This window comes from Anomaloglossus baeobatrachus, chromosome 4 (assembly GCF_048569485.1).
Source record: "Anomaloglossus baeobatrachus isolate aAnoBae1 chromosome 4, aAnoBae1.hap1, whole genome shotgun sequence".
Lineage (NCBI taxonomy): Eukaryota > Metazoa > Chordata > Amphibia > Anura > Aromobatidae > Anomaloglossus > Anomaloglossus baeobatrachus.
Window position 1 is genome coordinate 149,037,491 of NC_134356.1, and position 19,450 is coordinate 149,056,940.

The following is a 19,450-nucleotide window of genomic DNA, read 5'->3' on the forward strand; positions in this document are numbered from 1 at the left end:
AATTATTTATTTCACTGCACAGTATACACACACACACCGGCTGCTGTGTTTGGGTGCAGTGAGACACCTGTCACTCAGCGTGGGGGCGTGTCTCACTGCAACCAATCATAGGCGCCGAAAAGCAGGAAAGCAAGGAATATGAGATTGTTTAATGAGCGGCCGGCTTTTTCAAAAGAGGAAAAGCCGCCGGAGTTTAGTGAACAGCTGTGCAGCGCCGCGGCAGTGATCGGGGAACGGTAAGTAAGAGAGAGGGGGGAGACTGACCGACAGACTGTGAGAGGGGGACAGACAAGACAGAGAGAGACAGACAGAGCGAGACCAACCGACGGGAGATAGAATGAAAAAAAAAATGACCGACATCGCTAGTAAAAAGCACAAAACGTGCGTTTTGGACATCGGAGTGCCACACAATGTTTTACGTAAAATCTTTCATGTATTAATCTCAAAAAGTAACATACACCAGCTCTATCTCACTATTGGGTATGTGCCCTTAACATTTCCGCCATGAAAATTCATTTTGGTGTCATTTTGGAAGGTTTTCTGGTGAGTCCGTAAAAATGGCGTAAAACTCGGACAAAATTGTTCACAGCTGTGACTTTTGAGTGATAAATGCTTCAAGAGGTCTTCCCCATGCTGTTGCCATGTCATTTGAGCACTCTTCTGAGACTTTTGTGACATTTTTAGGGTTTCTACATGCTGCCGGGGGTCATTTCAGAAAAATACTCGGGTCTCCCATAGGATAACATTGGGCTCGGTGCTCGGGCCGAGTACACGAGTATCTTGGGATGCTCGGCCCGAGCCTCGAGCACCCGAGCTTTTTAGCACTCGCTCATCACTAATTAGCTTACAATAAAATTGTTGGTGTGCGAGAGGTACAATACAAGCAATGTGCTCTACTGGTAGTGTCGCGGGCGGAGGAGGGGACGCTGTGCTCTCCCACTGCTCGGGTCCGGCTGCCGCGGCTGCTGCGGCCTGCTGCTGCTCGGTGGCTTGAGCGATGGGCCGGATCCCGGGGACTCGAGCGGCACTCCTCGCCCGTGAGTGAAAGGGGTTTGGTTTTTGGGATAGTTTATTGTCCGTGACGCCACTCACGATTGTGGGGATTGTATGGACACCACCGCTGCTCTGTATGGGGATCCCGGGAGCCGTGACAGGGAGCAGCAAAGTTGTTAGTCCTCCCCTCCGTGGGTAGGGGGTGGTTGTCCCGGGGCCCAGTGATGAGGTGGGGGATGCTGGATGGCAGGGCCGGTGCAGGGCTTGGTAGGGTGCAGGGACGCGGGGGCAGCGTTGTGCCTCACGGCACTGTGGTACTCACTCAGCCTGAGATGGTGACACAATTCTCGGTAAAACACACGGCTGGAAAGACGGTTCCCACGGACGGCTGCAGTTGCTTTTCCCCAGTAGTTGACGGTGACGGTCCCTTTTCCTGCACCTGAGATGATGATGGTAGCGATGGGTTCCCACCGGTAACCCGCTCCCCGACTTGGTTATGGGCCGGAGGAGCCCTACTTTGCCCGCAGGCGCTGGCCCTGAGAAACTGGTGCCCTGGCGGTGGCGGTGTCTCTCTCTAACGGTCGGACTGTTGCCTTCAATCGGGACTTGGTTGTTGGGAGACCTAGAGGTCCCCTTCACTGACGGATTTGGCAAATTCACGGCGTCTCCTAGCCTTGCTGGGATCCGAAAGGCCCCTGCCAATGGTGCTGACTGCTCTTCGTATACCGCTCCGGTACCGCCGGGCCACCACCCGTCCACGGTCCTTCCGGCAACCTCCAAGCAGCCTCTCCTGCAGACAGTCACCGCCGTCTGCTGACCTTGCTGTCTCAGTCCGGGGCACACACCCGGACCAACTTCAGGCTTTCTTAACTGTTCCTTTTTCTGTCACTACTCTCACTTGCTCCTCTACCACTTCAACTCCTCAACTCCTCTCACTGTTCTGTCTACACTCCTCCACTTCCCTAGCTTAACTCTATCTCAGACTCTAGTCTGAGTTCAACAGCCTGGTTTTCCCGCCTCCAGGGCTGTGAACTCCTCGGTGGGTGGAGCCAACCGCCTTGCCCACCCCCTAGTGTGGACATCAGCCCCTGGAGGAAAGCAACAAGGATTTTTGTGTAGCTTTGGTGTACCTATCTGGGGTGTAGGGTGTGGTGGTGTTATGACCTGTGACATCAAAAACCGAAAATTCCTTTTACCTTAAAATCACAATATTTATTGGACATATATGCCACAAACAGAGTACATACAAACAGAAATAATAAAATTGTATTAAATTATCATTTGGAAAGACAGGCGAGAAAATTTATCCCTCTATCTCCCTTCCTTACATACGGAGGTCGGCGTTCTAATTGGTCATAACGCCCCATTCCTCGTCGACTGATGTCCTATACTGACCCTCCACTCACTCTCAAAAAGACATAGAATGTGTCTAAATAGCAGTGGGTAAGGTGTAACACCAAAGAAAGAGCCCACAAGAATATAAGTACACATAAATTGTGCAGAGGAGGAGAGTGTATCCGTCACTAATCATCTGTCATAGACTAGTAGGGATGGGCCAAACTAAGTCATCAAGTCGACATACAGTAAAATACATTATTGACTTAAGCTGTTTTTTGTCCAGGATTCACCCTACGTGTTTCGCCCCTTAGTTAGCAAAAGAGGGGGCTCATCAGGGGTATAACAGCATGGATCCTTGAAACACACAGCCTCAAACCTAAAAAAGAGCAAAGGGTTTGTTTCATCTCAGACCAAAAGGAACACTGTTGTAATCACCACAATATGGCACAAAAATAGTGAACACTGACCATTATAAACTCGTACCAGGACCATTAGATAATAAGGTACGTCCTCCAAAGAACAATAATAAATCGCCACTTCAAGCACCTAATAATCAGACATGGAGGGGCATTTATCAATTACAGATATTAAATATAGCCCAGGCTCTATACAGTTATGTGAGGAAAAAATATATAGAAATAAAAATAGATAAAAATAGCAGTCCAATACTTGGTAGAATCGTTGCTAACCATAGAGTCTGAATGAGGTTCAGGCTAAATTGCCACTACAGACAGTATCCATATCTCCAGAAAATTTTCGGACATGTGGAGTATGCAACCTTAAAAAATCATCAAGTTATATTAACCAGTCATAACCATCCTCAAATGGGCACCAGAAGTTGTGCAACCCACCAGCCTACTCGTGGAAGATAATACTCAGTACAAGTGCCATCTCACCACCCATAGTGTGTACATCACACCAGAGAGCATACATACCCAGGTTTTCCAAAAGCCACAATATAAGCAGAGTGCTAAGATAGCGATCAGGCCCTCTGCAATAACAATCATATAGAGGACAACATTTGCAAAGTTCTGCCGTCCCCACATGAACAAACATATACATAAATAGGCACAAACAGCAGGACCACATTTCATAGAGAATCCAAATACCTGAATCACATCAAAGAGACAATCCCCAGGTACCGATATGCACTCCATCTGGGTGTTCATTCACTGGCTGATACTCCATGACCAATTTATATAGTTGAATATCGCGCCAAAAACCGGAAAACAGGAAGTTTCCTGTCTAGCCGTGCAACCACCAAATGTTACCATCTTAAGCCACCGGCCGGTAGTTCCGACATGTAAACGTTCCTATTGATTGCGCATGCGCACCACCCATCCCGCGCATGCGCCCTGTACACAACCACAATCATAATGACCGCGTCTGCACAAAAAAGTGTATATACACGTGCGCACATTCTATACTGGCCAATACATCATTACCGGTCTGCAGAGTAGCGAGCCACGCCAGGGGAGAGGCGCCAGATAAATAATTATTATCAGGCAGTGCAACCGCCAGATAGTCCCCGCGGTTCCTTTGCCCCTGCCGATAGTTCCGGCACAGAAACATTCCCATGAACTGCACACGCGCGTGCGCACACTGATACAACATGCTCACACCGCAAAAGGCCTGCGCATGCGCGTTAGGATGGGCGAGGAATACTATAAGATCAATACAATACATATATGGTTCCGATGTGTAAGTGTACCAGAAATTAACACTCATGAGCATGCACAATGTACAGTATACACTCAGGCCATAAGAATCCACCTGGGTAAGTACACATAGAGGGGGTATAAATATTCAATTATAATTATTTAAGAAACTAGCAGGTGGCCTATATCAATATATATTAAACAGGGAGTATATGGGCCCATAGTCATATAGGTAGATAAACATGAAGGCGGTGCAAATATACATTAGATCCTCACAAACATAGAAGTATATAAAAGTGCCACGAGCATATAATCACAAATTCATATGTCCACATGGAAAACAACTAGTTACATTGGTCAATTATAGACAATAAAGCTTCATCAACAGTAGTCAATAAAAAGAAATTACTGATGTTCCTACACTGTTTTATTACACATATGTAATAAAAATCAAAGACCCAACCATTATAATGCTGGGGTACAATACAATATCGGTCCACTACAGACCATGATAATATAAAGAAAATGGCCAAATCTCAATTTATCCTATTACAGAAAGCTGGTGTAGCTAATTTGCTCATTCAGGCCGTCTGGAAACGCGGACTCCATCCAAAAAATCCATCTGGCCTCCCTTTGCAGTAAGATTCTGTCCCAATCACCCTTCCGTATGGGTTCAGGGACAGTCTCAATACATTTAAACCTAACATCATCAAAAATACCTCCATGTTCTGAGTTAACGTGTCTTGCTATCGGGGTATCTCTCTTATTACGGATGTCCCCAAGGTGCTCCCCTATCCGAACACGTAGTTGTCTCTTGGTTTTTCCAACGTAGTTTTTTGGACAGGTACACGTAAAGAGATAAATTACCCCTTGGGTCCTACAATTTGCAAACGATCTATTTTTATAAACCCTACCAGTCCGTGCACTCCGGAACTCCTTGGAAGGATCAATGTAAATACAAAATTTACACGACCTACATTTAAAAGTCCCATGCTCCCTTTGTTGTAACCAAGTTGAACCTGAGTTCACTGGAGGAGAAAAATGACTCTTTACAACCAAATCCTTGACGTTACATCCCCTCCTAAACGTCACTGCAGGATATGGGAAGATGGTTTCCTCTAGGTCCCTGTCCTGTTGAAGTATGCTCCAATGATTCCGCAAAATTCTCATGACTTGGGGGTTCTGATCATCGAACGTTGCTATCAATCTAGTTCTAGTCGTTTCTTCCTTCTTCTTGGTGTTATGCAGAAGGCTCAATCTATCCGTTCGAGCTGCTTGACTGAAGGCATTACTTATAATTTTTTCCGGGTATCCCCGATCACAGAATCTTTTGGATAATTGGGACGCTTGTCGCTCGAATTCTTGATCATTTGAACAATTTCTTCCACGAGTAGGCTGGTGGGTTGCACAACTTCTGGTGCCCATTTGAGGATGGTTATGACTGGTTAATATAACTTGATGATTTTTTAAGGTTGCATACTCCACATGTCCGAAAATTTTCTGGAGATATGGATACTGTCTGTAGTGGCAATTTAGCCTGAACCTCATTCAGACTCTATGGTTAGCAACGATTCTACCAGGTATTGGACTGCTATTTTTATCTTTTTTTTTTTTTTTTTTTATTTCTATATATTTTTTCCTCACATATCTGTATAGAGCCTGGGCTATATTTAATATCTGTAATTGATAAATGCCCCTCCATGTCTGATTATTAGGTGCTTGAAGTGGCGATTTATCATTGTTCTTTGGAGGACGTACCTTATTATCTAATGGTCCTGGTACGAGTTTATAATGGTCAGTGTTCACTATTTTTGTGCCATATTGTGGTGATTACAACAGTGTTCCTTTTGGTCTGAGATGAAACAAACCCTTTGCTCTTTTTTAGGTTTGAGGCTGTGTGTTTCAAGGATCCATGCTGTTATACCCCTGATGAGCCCCCTCTTTTGCTAACTAAGGGGCGAAACGCGTAGGGTGAATCCTGGACAAAAAACAGCTTAAGTCAATAATGTATTTTACTGTATGTCGACTTGATGACTTAGTTTGGCCCATCCCTACTAGTCTATGACAGATGATTAGTGACGGATACACTCTCCTCCTCTGCACAATTTATGTGTACTTATATTCTTGTGGGCTCTTTCTTTGGTGTTACACCTTACCCACTGCTATTTAGACACATTCTATGTCTTTTTGAGAGTGAGTGGAGGGTCAGTATAGGACATCAGTCGACGAGGAACGGGGGCGTTATGACCAATTAGAACGCCGACCTCCGTATGTAAGGAAGGGCGATAGAGGGATAAATTTTCTCGCCTGTCTTTCCAAATGATAATTTAATACAATTTTATTATTTCTGTTTGTATGTACTCTGTTTGTGGCATATATGTCCAATAAATATTGTGATTTTAAGGTAAAAGGAATTTTCGGTTTTTGATAGTATACTCTACCTTGGTATCCATATTCGGTTTTTTGGTTTATGTATTAATTGATATGGCTGGTTTCTTATCGGGACCAATAAACGATCAGTCTTGGCTTGATGATGCGCGGGAGGCATTTTCGGAACTATCCGCAGATGAGCATAATAACCAACAGCCATCCCTAAAAAATAGATTTGAACAACTTTATGTGGCCTACAAAAATAATATAAAATCATGGTGGGAGGTCCAATCTTTGGACAACTACATTAAACAAAAGGTGGTACCTAGAGGGTTGCGGATTCAGATCACCCCGGCAAGTAGGTGTAGATCCCCGGAGCTCCTAAAAAGATGGGAAGAGGAGTCGATAGCCTCTTCAATTAGGTTCATGACGATATTACGTGATGAGGAGAAACTGACACTGGAAAAATCTTCAGTTAGATTACAAGAGCTGATTACGGAGACCCTGAAAGTGAAAAACGAGACTGACTTTAAGACAAGGGAATTGTCACTTAAGGCCTCAGTGGAGAAATTTAGGGCGACAATTAAGGATAGGAAGCATAAGAGGTTTTTGCAAGATCTTACTGACTTCCGCGATAAACAAGCATACTCCTTTTTGAATAGGGTACTGGCGGATCTGTCTTCCACTGACGGTGAGACCTCTGATACAGAAGGCAGGGATAATAAATTCCTCAGGTCAAGAGAACCATACACTAGGAAGAAATGGAGAGGGTCAAACAATTGGAGAAGAGGGAGATACCAAGGATACCAGAGTTACCAGAACCAAGGGTACAGAACTCCCACAGATTTACCAAAACCACCTGCGTCATCCTCTTCGGCCTCATCCTCCTCTTTTTTAGAGCAGGCGAGCACAAATACATACAACCTGAGGAGTGGAGGAGAACATCGCACAAAATAGATACGTGGACAAGGAGGGAATACGATTTGCAAATTGTCAATCTGTCTAAATATAAACTATCGCAAAATGAAGAAAATGTTTTAAGAACAGGGTTATCTTTTGTTCCGACGACAAAATTCGATGCGTTTAATTGGATCAAAGACATTAATCTTTTCATTAGAAAACTTAAATGGAGGAAATATTTTACATCAGTGGAGAAAAAGCGGTGTCTTGAACTTGGTGTCTCACATGATATATTGGAAGATATGGATATATTGATTGAATTAGAAAATGAAGGATTGAGAGGCCAGGGTGAAGGCCCCTTTACGGACCTTAGGAGTGTAAGTAAGAAGGCCCCCCCACTAGGTGACTATGCTGCTATTGACATTTTTTGCAAGGTAGTTACAGAAGAGATTAAGAGAATAGACCCTAAAAAAAACGCATCGATACCCAATCTGACGTCTGATGAAAGGGAGGCATTACATAATCTTGAGTCCAACAAATCGGTGGTAATAAAACCCTCCGATAAAGGAGGAAACGTAGTCATTATGGACCACGATGCGTATGTTGGTATGTGCGAGACATTAATTAAAGATCGTACAAGTTATGAACAACTTAAGGAAAACCCCACTCCAGTATACCAAATGGAATTGAGGGGACTTTTATTGACGGCCAAAGATGAGAGGCTGATTTCGTCAGTTGAATTCGATTTTCTGTACCCGAAGTTTCCTAAACTAGCGACCTTTTATGCCCTGCCTAAGGTTCACAAGGGCACAAGTCCCATAAAAGGTAGGCCGATTGTCTCAGGTGTCGACTCACTTACTCAAAACTGTAGTACGTATGTAGATCGCATTTTAAGACCATTTGTGACATCACTTCCTTCATACATACGGGACACAATAGACCTTTTGACTAAACTTGATGGGATAGTTCTGGAGAAGGATATGATCCTCACATCTATTGATGTAGAATCCTTATATACCAGCATCCCCCATGAAGCAGGAATAAGAGCTATTGAATACTTCCTGCAAATGAGAGGTAATCAGTTTAGAGCACATAATGAATTCATTACGGAACTTATGAAATTCATCCTCACACGTAACGCATTTCTCTTTAACTCGAAATTCTACCACCAACTCAGGGGCACAGCGATGGGGAGCCCTTGTGCTCCCACATACGCTAACTTGCTCCTGGGTTGGTGGGAGAATACTGTGGTGTTTGGGGATGAGGAAGTCAGTTGGCACCCCCAGATTTATTTCTGGGGGAGGTACATTGACGATGTGCTGGTCATCTGGACAGGTAGCGTTCAATCTTTTGAGGTATTCGTGGGTGAGTTAAATAAGAACAACTTGGGACTTCGTTTCACTTACGAGATTGGAGTGGATAAAATATCTTTTCTTGATATTTTTATTAAGAAGGGTGACGATGGACTTCTGGAGACGACGTTATATAGAAAACCGAGTTCAAAGAATAGCTTTCTCAGATGGGAAAGCTATCATCCCTTTAATTTAAAGAAGGGAATCCCGAAGGGACAATTTTTGCGTGTCCGCAGAAATTGTTCAAATGATCAAGAATTCGAGCGACAAGCGTCCCAATTATCCAAAAGATTCTGTGATCGGGGTTACCCGGAAAAAATTATAAGTAATGCCTTCAGTCAAGCAGCTCGAACGGATAGATTGAGCCTTCTGCATAACACCAAGAAGAAGGAAGAAACGACTAGAACTAGATTGATAGCAACGTTCGATGATCAGAACCCCCAAGTCATGAGAATTTTGCGCAATCATTGGAGCATACTTCAACAGGACAGGGACCTAGAGGAAACCATCTTCCCATATCCTGCAGTGACGTTTAGGAGGGGATGTAACGTCAAGGATTTGGTTGTAAAGAGTCATTTTTCTCCTCCAGTGAACTCAGGTTCAACTTCGTTACAACAAAGGGAGCATGGGACTTTTAAATGTAGGTCGTGTAAATTTTGTATTTACATTGATCCTTCCAAGGAATTCCGGAGTGCACGGACTGGTAGGGTTTATAAAAATAGATCGTTTGCAAATTGTAGGACCCAAGGGGTAATTTATCTCTTTACGTGTACCTGTCCAAAAAACTATGTTGGAAAAACCAAGAGACAACTACGTGTTCGGATAGGGGAGCACCTTGGGGACATCCGTAATAAGAGAGATACCCCGATAGCAAGACACGTTAACTCAGAACATGGAGGTATTTTTGATGATGTTAGGTTTAAATGTATTGAGACTGTCCCTGAACCCATACGGAAGGGTGATTGGGACAGAATCTTACTGCAAAGGGAGGCCAGATGGATTTTTTGGATGGAGTCCGCGTTTCCAGATGGCCTGAATGAGCAAATTAGCTACACCAGCTTTCTGTAATAGGATAAATTGAGATTTGGCCATTTTCTTTATATTATCATGGTCTGTAGTGGACCGATATTGTATTGTACCCCAGCATTATAATGGTTGGGTCTTTGATTTTTATTACATATGTGTAATAAAACAGTGTAGGAACATCAGTAATTTCTTTTTATTGACTACTGTTGATGAAGCTTTATTGTCTATAATTGACCAATGTAACTAGTTGTTTTCCATGTGGACATATGAATTTGTGATTATATGCTCGTGGCACTTTTATATACTTCTATGTTTGTGAGGATCTAATGTATATTTGCACCGCCTTCATGTTTATCAACCTATATGACTATGGGCCCATATACTCCCTGTTTAATATATATTGATATAGGCCACCTGCTAGTTTCTTAAATAATTATAATTGAATATTTATACCCCCTCTATGTGTACTTACCCAGGTGGATTCTTATGGCCTGAGTGTATACTGTACATTGTGCATGCTCATGAGTGTTAATTTCTGGTACACTTACACATCGGAACCATTTATGTATTGTATTGATCTTATAGTATTCCTCGCCCATCCTAACGCGCGTGCGCAGGCCTTTTGCGGTGTGAGCATGTTGTATCAGTGTGCGCACGCGCGTGTGCAGTTCATGGGAATGTTTCTGTGCCGGAACTATCGGCAGGGGCAAAGGAACCGCGGGGACTATCTGGCGGTTGCACTGCCTGATAATAATTATTTATCTGGCGCCTCTCCCCTGGCGTGGCTCGCTACTCTGCAGACCGGTAATGATGTATTGGCCAGTATAGAATGTGCGCACGTGTATATACACTTTTTTGTGCAGACGCGGTCATTATGATTGTGGTTGTGTACAGGGCGCATGCGCGAGATGGGTGGTGCGCATGCGCAATCAATAGGAACGTTTACATGTCGGAACTACCGGCCGGTGGCTTAAGATGGTAACATTTGGTGGTTGCACGGCTAGACAGGAAACTTCCTGTTTTCCGGTTTTTGGCGCGATATTCAACTATATAAATTGGTCATGGAGTATCAGCCAGTGAATGAACACCCAGATGGAGTGCATATCGGTACCTGGGGATTGTCTCTTTGATGCGATTCAGGTATTTGGATTCTCTATGAAATGTGGTCCTGCTGTTTGTGCCTATTTATGTATATGTTTGTTCATGTGGGGACGGCAGAACTTTGCAAATGTTGTCCTCTATATGATTGTTATTGCAGAGGGCCTGATCGCTATCTTAGCACTCTGCTTATATTGTGGCTTTTGGAAAACCTGGGTATGTATGCTCTCTGGTGTGATGTACACACTATGGGTGGTGAGATGGCACTTGTACTGAGTATTATCTTCCATGAGTAGGCTGGTGGGTTGCACAACTTCTGGTGCCCATTTGAGGATGGTTATGACTGGTTAATATAACTTGATGATTTTTTAAGGTTGCATACTCCACATGTCCGAAAATTTTCTGGAGATATGGATACTGTCTGTAGTGGCAATTTAGCCTGAACCTCATTCAGACTCTATGGTTAGCAACGATTCTACCAGGTATTGGACTGCTATTTTTATCTATTTTTATTTCTATATATTTTTTCCTCACATAACTGTATAGAGCCTGGGCTATATTTAATATCTGTAATTGATAAATGCCCCTCCATGTCTGATTATTAGGTGCTTGAAGTGGCGATTTATTATTGTTCTTTGGAGGACGTACCTTATTATCTAATGGTCCTGGTACGAGTTTATAATGGTCAGTGTTCACTATTTTTGTGCCATATTGTGGTGATTACAACAGTGTTCCTTTTGGTCTGAGATGAAACAAACCCTTTGCTCTTTTTTAGGTTTGAGGCTGTGTGTTTCAAGGATCCATGCTGTTATACCCCTGATGAGCCCCCTCTTTTGCTAACTAAGGGGCGAAACGCGTAGGGTGAATCCTGGACAAAAAACAGCTTAAGTCAATAATGTATTTTACTGTATGTCGACTTGATGACTTAGTTTGGCCCATCCCTACTAGTCTATGACAGATGATTAGTGACGGATACACTCTCCTCCTCTGCACAATTTATGTGTACTTATATTCTTGTGGGCTCTTTCTTTGGTGTTACACCTTACCCACTGCTATTTAGACACATTCTATGTCTTTTTGAGAGTGAGTGGAGGGTCAGTATAGGACATCAGTCGACGAGGAACGGGGGCGTTATGACCAATTAGAACGCCGACCTCCGTATGTAAGGAAGGGAGATAGAGGGATAAATTTTCTCGCCTGTCTTTCCAAATGATAATTTAATACAATTTTATTATTTCTGTTTGTATGTACTCTGTTTGTGGCATATATGTCCAATAAATATTGTGATTTTAAGGTAAAAGGAATTTTCGGTTTTTGATAGTATACTCTACCTTGGTATCCATATTCGGTTTTTTGGTTATGACCTGTGACCCCTGGCTTGCCCAGGGTGTCACATTAGCAAAAAGTACAATACTATATCCACAAATGCAAATTGATGAACATGCTATACAGTATATACTGTACTGTGCAATGGTATACTGTATACAGTACATATGTACAGAAAGTTACCTCCAGGGCGGATCAGAGCGTAGTGAAAGGACAGAACGGAAGTGTGCATGGTGGGAATTTGCTCTTATTGCAAATCATTGCTCTTAAACCAAGTTACAAATTTGTAAAAAGCTTTGATTGTCTTGCAAAACGCTCTCAAGCCAAGTTACTCTTAACCCAAGATTCCACTGTATGTATGTATATATATATATATATATATATATATATATATATATACATATATATAGTATATATATACATATATATAGTATATATACGAATGTGGTCATTGTTTTGATGTTAGTTTACATTTCGCATTGCCCCTTCTGTACTGCAATAAAACTTTATTTTCTCTTATCGGTGATGAGAATTGTATCTCTTTCTCATTTTCTTTTGGAAATAAAGCATTATGTTGTACATGTGCTATTGTAGACAGTGTGCGCTGGTGATTATCATTCATGCTGCCTTACAGCATCTGTTCAATACCTGCTGGGTATTGTTGCCAAAATCAAACACTATTGGATTCTATATTACACAAATTAAATATATTAATAAAGAGGTCACAGCGCATTGGGATGAATCAATACATAGCCTATCTGAAACCACAAGTGTATTGCCTGATTAACTTATATTGCAAATACTGAGTGCACATGCACAATACTAACATTTTCTTTCTCTTTCTATCATGTATTTTCAGCTGCATGTCCAGTTTTGTGCAGTGGCAATGGGCAGTACTCCAAGGGGACTTGCATCTGCTACAGTGGCTGGAAAGGAGCGGAATGTGATGTGCCCAGCAGTCAGTGCATAGACCCTTCCTGTAGCACCCATGGCTCTTGTATAGAAGGAAACTGTGTATGCTCTGCGGGATTCAAAGGGGACAATTGTGAAGAAGGTACATCTTCGATTACTCAAATGGTTTGAAAATGCTGAAAGAAAAGTGAGCATTTGTGCAGTCATCCTGGTGAAGACATCCCCTCCATCTACTCTGCTAATATAGGCGAACACTATGTGTTGTAGATCCTGTTAATGGCATGCCATGTAAAGAACAGACGAGTATTCATAGCTCTTTTATGTCAGACATATGGTAAATGCTAAAATAACCTTATGTTTCGCAGTGCATTTAAATACATTATATATCAATAAGAGAGGGACTACAGAGGCATCAGTCATTTAAATTCATAAGGAACATGCTGCCAAAGATACTCCAAATGATTATAGTATAGGATGACAAAAGACTTCCTATGAAATGCCCTTTATTAAATAAAACCTGGATCCAGGCCACAAATCCTCTGCTACAATATTGTACACAGAAGCCATTGTTCTACATACACAATAGTGACAGTCAAGTCAATTTCACTCCACTTTTCACACCTACTTGTGACAACAATCCTATTGTTGGACTAAGCACAGTTTTACACGTTACTATAATATTATGCAGTTTATAGTATTGATTGCTGCTCAAAAACTAATGAAGTCGTGTCATTCACATGCCCTTATCTAAGTACAGAATGGAGGCGGGAATTCTGAGTCAGCTGGATTTTTTTATTCAACTTAAGCTTTTTAGTTCATATATTCATCATACTATGTAGTACAAACAATTCACCTGAAATGAAAGTGGCATGGAAATCAATAGGATCCATATATTCTGCCGCATAAACACTGTTGCTCTATTAACAAATTTGCAATGGAAAATGAAATGGAACATTTGTCAGATTTTGCACTCTGTTGTGGCAGGAACCTAACTGAAATTGACAAATTAGGTTAACTTAGTAGTGTTGTATTTGCAAGTCTTGTGGCTGAGTCATTTTTCAATGACATTTAACATCATAAATGCAATGCACAGTCCGGTGCCATGGTACACTGTGTACTGCTCTCACAGTCATTCTCTATACCTATGATGTGATTTCTAGTAGCCATTGGGCGGAAATTCCATACCCTGAAATACCAAAAGTTCAGAAACCCCTTAAATATCTATTAATAGCTGCACTTCATCCCTGGCTGAAGGCTATGCAGTTCTTACAGTAATAACTATGATTTTCACTTAATTCTTTCAATGTACCATTTAAGCATTCTAATTTTATAGCTCCATGTCTTGGTGACAGTGACATAAAATTTGAAGAGCCTCCTGTGACCATTCTGTTCTACCATGATTTTTTATAGTTTAATGTATAAAATTTACATTCTGTCATAAAAAAACAAACGGAGCTTATGAAGATAGCTGGTGTGCATGTCAGTGGCCAGAATTAAGAATGGGCTATGCTACCATGAAAAATAATCATTCTCATCATATCGACAAGAGCAATCTTGGGTAATACCATTTCTGCTCATATAATCTCATAAACCAATTCAGAAACCTGGAAGAAAAGACATATAATGCACATGTGATACAGAAAAAACATCTTTATACCCTGGTAGGCTGGGGATCTTACAATCATCAAGAATGAAAAGTGAATTGCAACATGACAGAAGCTTATGCTGTAAACAGATAAGCAACTGTAGAAAAATATACATATCCCGCATAAATATTCCTTATGTAGAGCAACTTTCCAGATTTTTTTGCCTGGGTGTATGCAATATGTTTTATGTCTTTAGATGAATAGTTAATGGTACCACTTGGTGTAATTCATGTATGAAATTTGTGTGATATTTTTTGATTAACTTCTATCTTTGGTATATACAGTGCCTACAAGTAGTATTCAACCCCCTGCAGATTTAGCAGGTTTACACATTTGGAATTAACTTGGCATTGTGACATTTGGACTGTAGATCAGCCTGGAAGTGTGAAATGCACTGCAGCAAAAAAGAATGTTATTTCTTTTTTTATTTTTTTTTTTAAATTGTGAAAAGTTTATTCAGAGGGTCATTTATTATTCAAACCCTCAAACCACCAGAATTCTGTTTGGTTCCTCTAAAGTATTAAGAAGTATTTCAGGCACAAAGAACAATGAGCTTCACATGTTTGGATCAATTATCTCTTTTTCCAGCCTTTTCTGACTAATTAAGATACTCCCCAAACTTGTGAACAGCACTCATACTTGGTCAACATGGGAAAGACAAAAGGAGCATTCCAAGGCCATCAGAGACAAGATCGTGGAGGGTCACAAGGCTGGCAAGGGGTACAAAACCCTTTCCAAGGAGTTGGGCCTACCTGTCTCCACTGTTGGGAGCATCATCCGGAAGTGGAAGGCTTATGGAACTACTGTTAGCCTTCCACGGCCTGGACAGCCTTTGAAAGTTTCCACCCGTGCTGAGGCCAGGCTTGTCTGAAGAGTCAAGGCTAACCCAAGGACAACAAGGAAGGAGCTGCGGGAAGATCTCATGGCAGTGGGGACATTGGTTTCAGTCAATACCATAAGTAACGTACTCCACCGCAATGGTCTCCGTTCCAGACGAGCCCATAAGGTACCTTTACTTTCAAAGCGTCATTTCAAGGCTCATCTACAGTTTGCTCATGATCACTTAGAGGACTCTGAGACAGACTGGTTCAAGGTTCTCTGGTCTGATGAGACCAAGATCGAGATCTTTGGTGCCAACCACACACTTGACGTTTGGAGACTGGATGGCACTGCATACGACCCCAAGAATACCATCCCTACAGTCAAGCATGGTGGTGGCAGCATCATGCTGTGGGGCTGTTTCTCAGCCAAGGGGCCTGGCCATCTGGTCCGCATCCATGGGAAGATGGATAGCACGGCCTACCTGGAGATTTTGGCCAAGAACCTCCGCTCCTCCATCAAGGATCTTAAGATGGGTCGTCATTTCATCTTCCAACAAGACAATGACCCAAAGCACACAGCCAAGAAAACCAAGGCCTGGTTCAAGAGGGAAAAAATCAAGGTGTTGCAGTGGCCTAGTCAGTCTCCTGACCTTAACCCAATTGAAAACTTGTGGAAGGTGCTCAAGATTAAAGTCCACATGAGACACCCAAAGAACCTCGATAACTTGGAGAAGATCTGCATGGAGGAGTGGACCAAGATAACTCCAGAGACCTGTGCCGGCCTGATCAGGTATTATAAAAGACGATTATTAGTTGTAATTGCAAACAAGGGTTATTCCACAAAATATTAAACCTAGGGGTTGAATAATAATTAACCCACACTTTTATGTTGAAAATTTATTAAAATTTAACTGAGCAACATAACTTGTTGGTTTGTAAGATTTATGCATCTGTTAATAAATCCTGCTCTTGTTTGAAGTTTGCAGGCTCTAACTTATTTGCATCTTATCAAACCTGCTAAATCTGCAGGGGGTTGAATACTACTTGTAGGCACTGTACATATGTACTGAATTTTTGGCTGGTTTTGAGACATTATAATTAACACACTGCCCATTGGAGATATGTTTCTCCTCCCATTTAAATTTCTGTAATTGAATATTCCATATTAGTCCGATTGCCAATGTATATAAAGCGCTGTGGAATTAATAGCGCTATATAAATGAATAAATATTATTATTATTATATTATTTCCTGCACCACGCACTCTAATTGTGTTTTAATTGTTTGTTTTGCATAAATGTTTAATAAAATGTTTTTGATATTTTCATAAATTGTGAATCTATGGCTCCAATTTTGTATAAGTTAAAAAAAAACAACTTTCCAGATATGCATTATATTTTTCCCATTTTGCTCAGTGGTTTGGATCTAACTGCGTTCTAAATGTTATAACAAAATGGGTAAACACAAGGGTATATCTCAAACTAGTGCAATCAAAACAATACCCATATAAAAGATAACTCTATTTCTCTTATACATCAATAGTGCCTACACACGGGCATGTTAAAATACTGATTACAGCATACTAACATCATATTCACAAATTTGATTTAACACCCGTAATATCTGAAAAAAGGGTAGGAAGATATTTATTAACTCCAACCTGTTTCTGCCTGTCAATGGAGGTATAGCACCCTAACTACACCAGTAGTGCCCCCATTCCATATTGGCTTTACCTATTAAAGCCCTCACAAATAATTAGGTTTAACATACACAGTATGTAACAAAACCACTCAACGCGGTTCCCCCATATACCATGGGTCCATCAGGAGTGAACACCAAAGATACACGTATGTTATAGATACTGTATTCAGCTAGAATGTGATTATAAGCTGTACTACCACAGCCCCGTCACATAAACTCTATTCATCTTTTAGGGACTTACAGCCACAGAGCCTTCAAACGATTAGAGAGGAATTTTCAATACAGATTCATAGTTGGAGTATCTTTTAATGTCAGTTGATACCCGACAATTTCAGTATTTCAAACTCCCAATCACACAGACTCCATAAGACAAATATATTTATCTCCAATCCTATATATTCCCAAGTACGGATTCGTATTGAAAATTCCTCTTCAATAGTTTGAAGGCTCTGTGGCTGTAAGTCCCTAAAAGATGAATGGAGCTAATATGCTGGGGCTGTGGTAGCACAGCTTATAATCACGTTCCAGCTGAATATCTATAAGATACGTGTATCTTTTTTGTTCACTCCTGATGAACCCATGGTATATGGGGAAAGGCAACGAGTGGTTTTGTTTGGTATCTATGTACTGTATAATCACTTTCTCGTGGTGGTTGTGCAATAAATTGTAACAGTGTATATTGTGTATGTTCAACCTATGTATTTTTGAGGGCTTTAATAGAAAGAGCCAATGGGTGCACCACTGGTGTAGTTGGGATGCTACACCTCCATTGACAGGCAGGAACAGGTTAGTTTTAATAAATACCCCCCCTTCCTTTTTTTTCAATAATACTTGTGTTAAATCAAATTTTGGGTATATGATGTTAGTATGCTGTAATCAGTATTTTAATATGCCGGTGTGTAGGCACTATTGATCTGTAAGAGAAATAAAGAGTTATCTTCTATATGGGAATTGTTTTGATTGCACAATCTTTAGACATGGATTGCAAAGAAAATACAATGTAACACAAATTCGGCACAAGATGAGCAAGGCAAAGTATTTGTACAGTTATGCAGAGATAATGGCAGCTGCAGAGCCATTATGCGTGATTGTTTTTGTATTTCTAATCTATTATCTGTCTGCCATTTTAGTGGATTGTATTGACCCAACATGCTCCAATCATGGAGTGTGTGTGAATAAGGAATGTCTCTGCAGTCCCGGCTGGGGAGGCCAGAACTGTGAACTACCACGAACTCAATGTCCAGATCAGTGCAGTGGACATGGGACCTACCTCACTGACACAGGTCTGTGTAGCTGTGATCCTAACTGGATGGGGCCTGATTGCTCTGTTGGTAAGAGAAAGATTTCACACTGGATTTCATTTATTCTTCACTTTATGCACTAATGTGTAGTAAATACATAGTTAATTACAAGTTGTGAAAGGGAATGTGTCAGCAGATTCAACCATTCTAAACCATACAAGTTTTAGAATGATGACCAAAGTGATATTTTTATGTATTTTACCTGATGCGTTGTTGCAGAGAAATTTTTAATGGGAATCTGTCATCAGTTTTTGCTACCCCATATGAGAGCAGCATAATGTAGAGACAGAGACCCTGATTCCAGTGATGTGTCACTTACTGAGCTGTTTGCTGTCATTTTGATAAAATCAATGTTTTCTCAGCTGCAGATCTAATAGTTATACAGAACTCATGAATATGCTGGACTACCTGGCAGTAGGCCAAGTAGTCCGGTAATGATAATCTACTGCTAATTAATCAGTGATTTTATCAAAACTAGACAAATCAGCTCAGGAAGTGAAACACCGTTGGAATCAGGATCTCTGCCCCAATGTTATGCTGCTCTCAGACTAAGTGGCAAAAACTTGGTGACAGATTAATTTTAATTTGCTATGTAAATATGGTAACTTGTGCTGAACTAGTGGCAGGACATCAGTCAGCAGATAAGTCTACCTCCACAGTTAATATTTAGGGATGATCAAATGTATTCGCCACTATTCGGTATCCGACGGATAATATGGTATTCGCTCCGATACTTTCATTTTCATTTCTGACTTCCTGGCGCCTGTTTTCCAGACAATGAACATATCTGATGTTGCTTGCCTACACAGTAACGCTGCAGCCATCTTTGTTGTGGTGTTATTGTGATTGGCTTGGCCGCACAGCATCATAGGGGCTATATAAGCCAGCGGACACTTTGCGAACACGCAGCAATAGGGAGCTGGCGGTGTAGATAGACTGTACTGTGTGCAGGAGAGCGTTCTTAGATTTAACTAATAAATAGTCCTTGTAAGGACTGAACACAGTGTC

The 19,450-nt window shown here is 41.4% G+C and overlaps 1 protein-coding gene across 6 annotated transcripts in view; it reads left to right on the forward strand.

The window, feature by feature from the left end:
* Positions 1 to 19,450, forward strand: part of TENM2 (teneurin transmembrane protein 2) — a 4,009,156-nt gene that overhangs the window by 2,401,055 nt on the left and 1,588,651 nt on the right. For all 6 annotated transcript variants that reach the window (XM_075344552.1, XM_075344547.1, XM_075344548.1 and 3 more), the window contains 2 exons: positions 12,921 to 13,115; positions 18,272 to 18,472. In XM_075344552.1, coding sequence (XP_075200667.1) covers positions 12,921 to 13,115; positions 18,272 to 18,472 — 396 coding nt within the window. The remainder of the gene's footprint in view (positions 1 to 12,920; positions 13,116 to 18,271; positions 18,473 to 19,450) is intronic.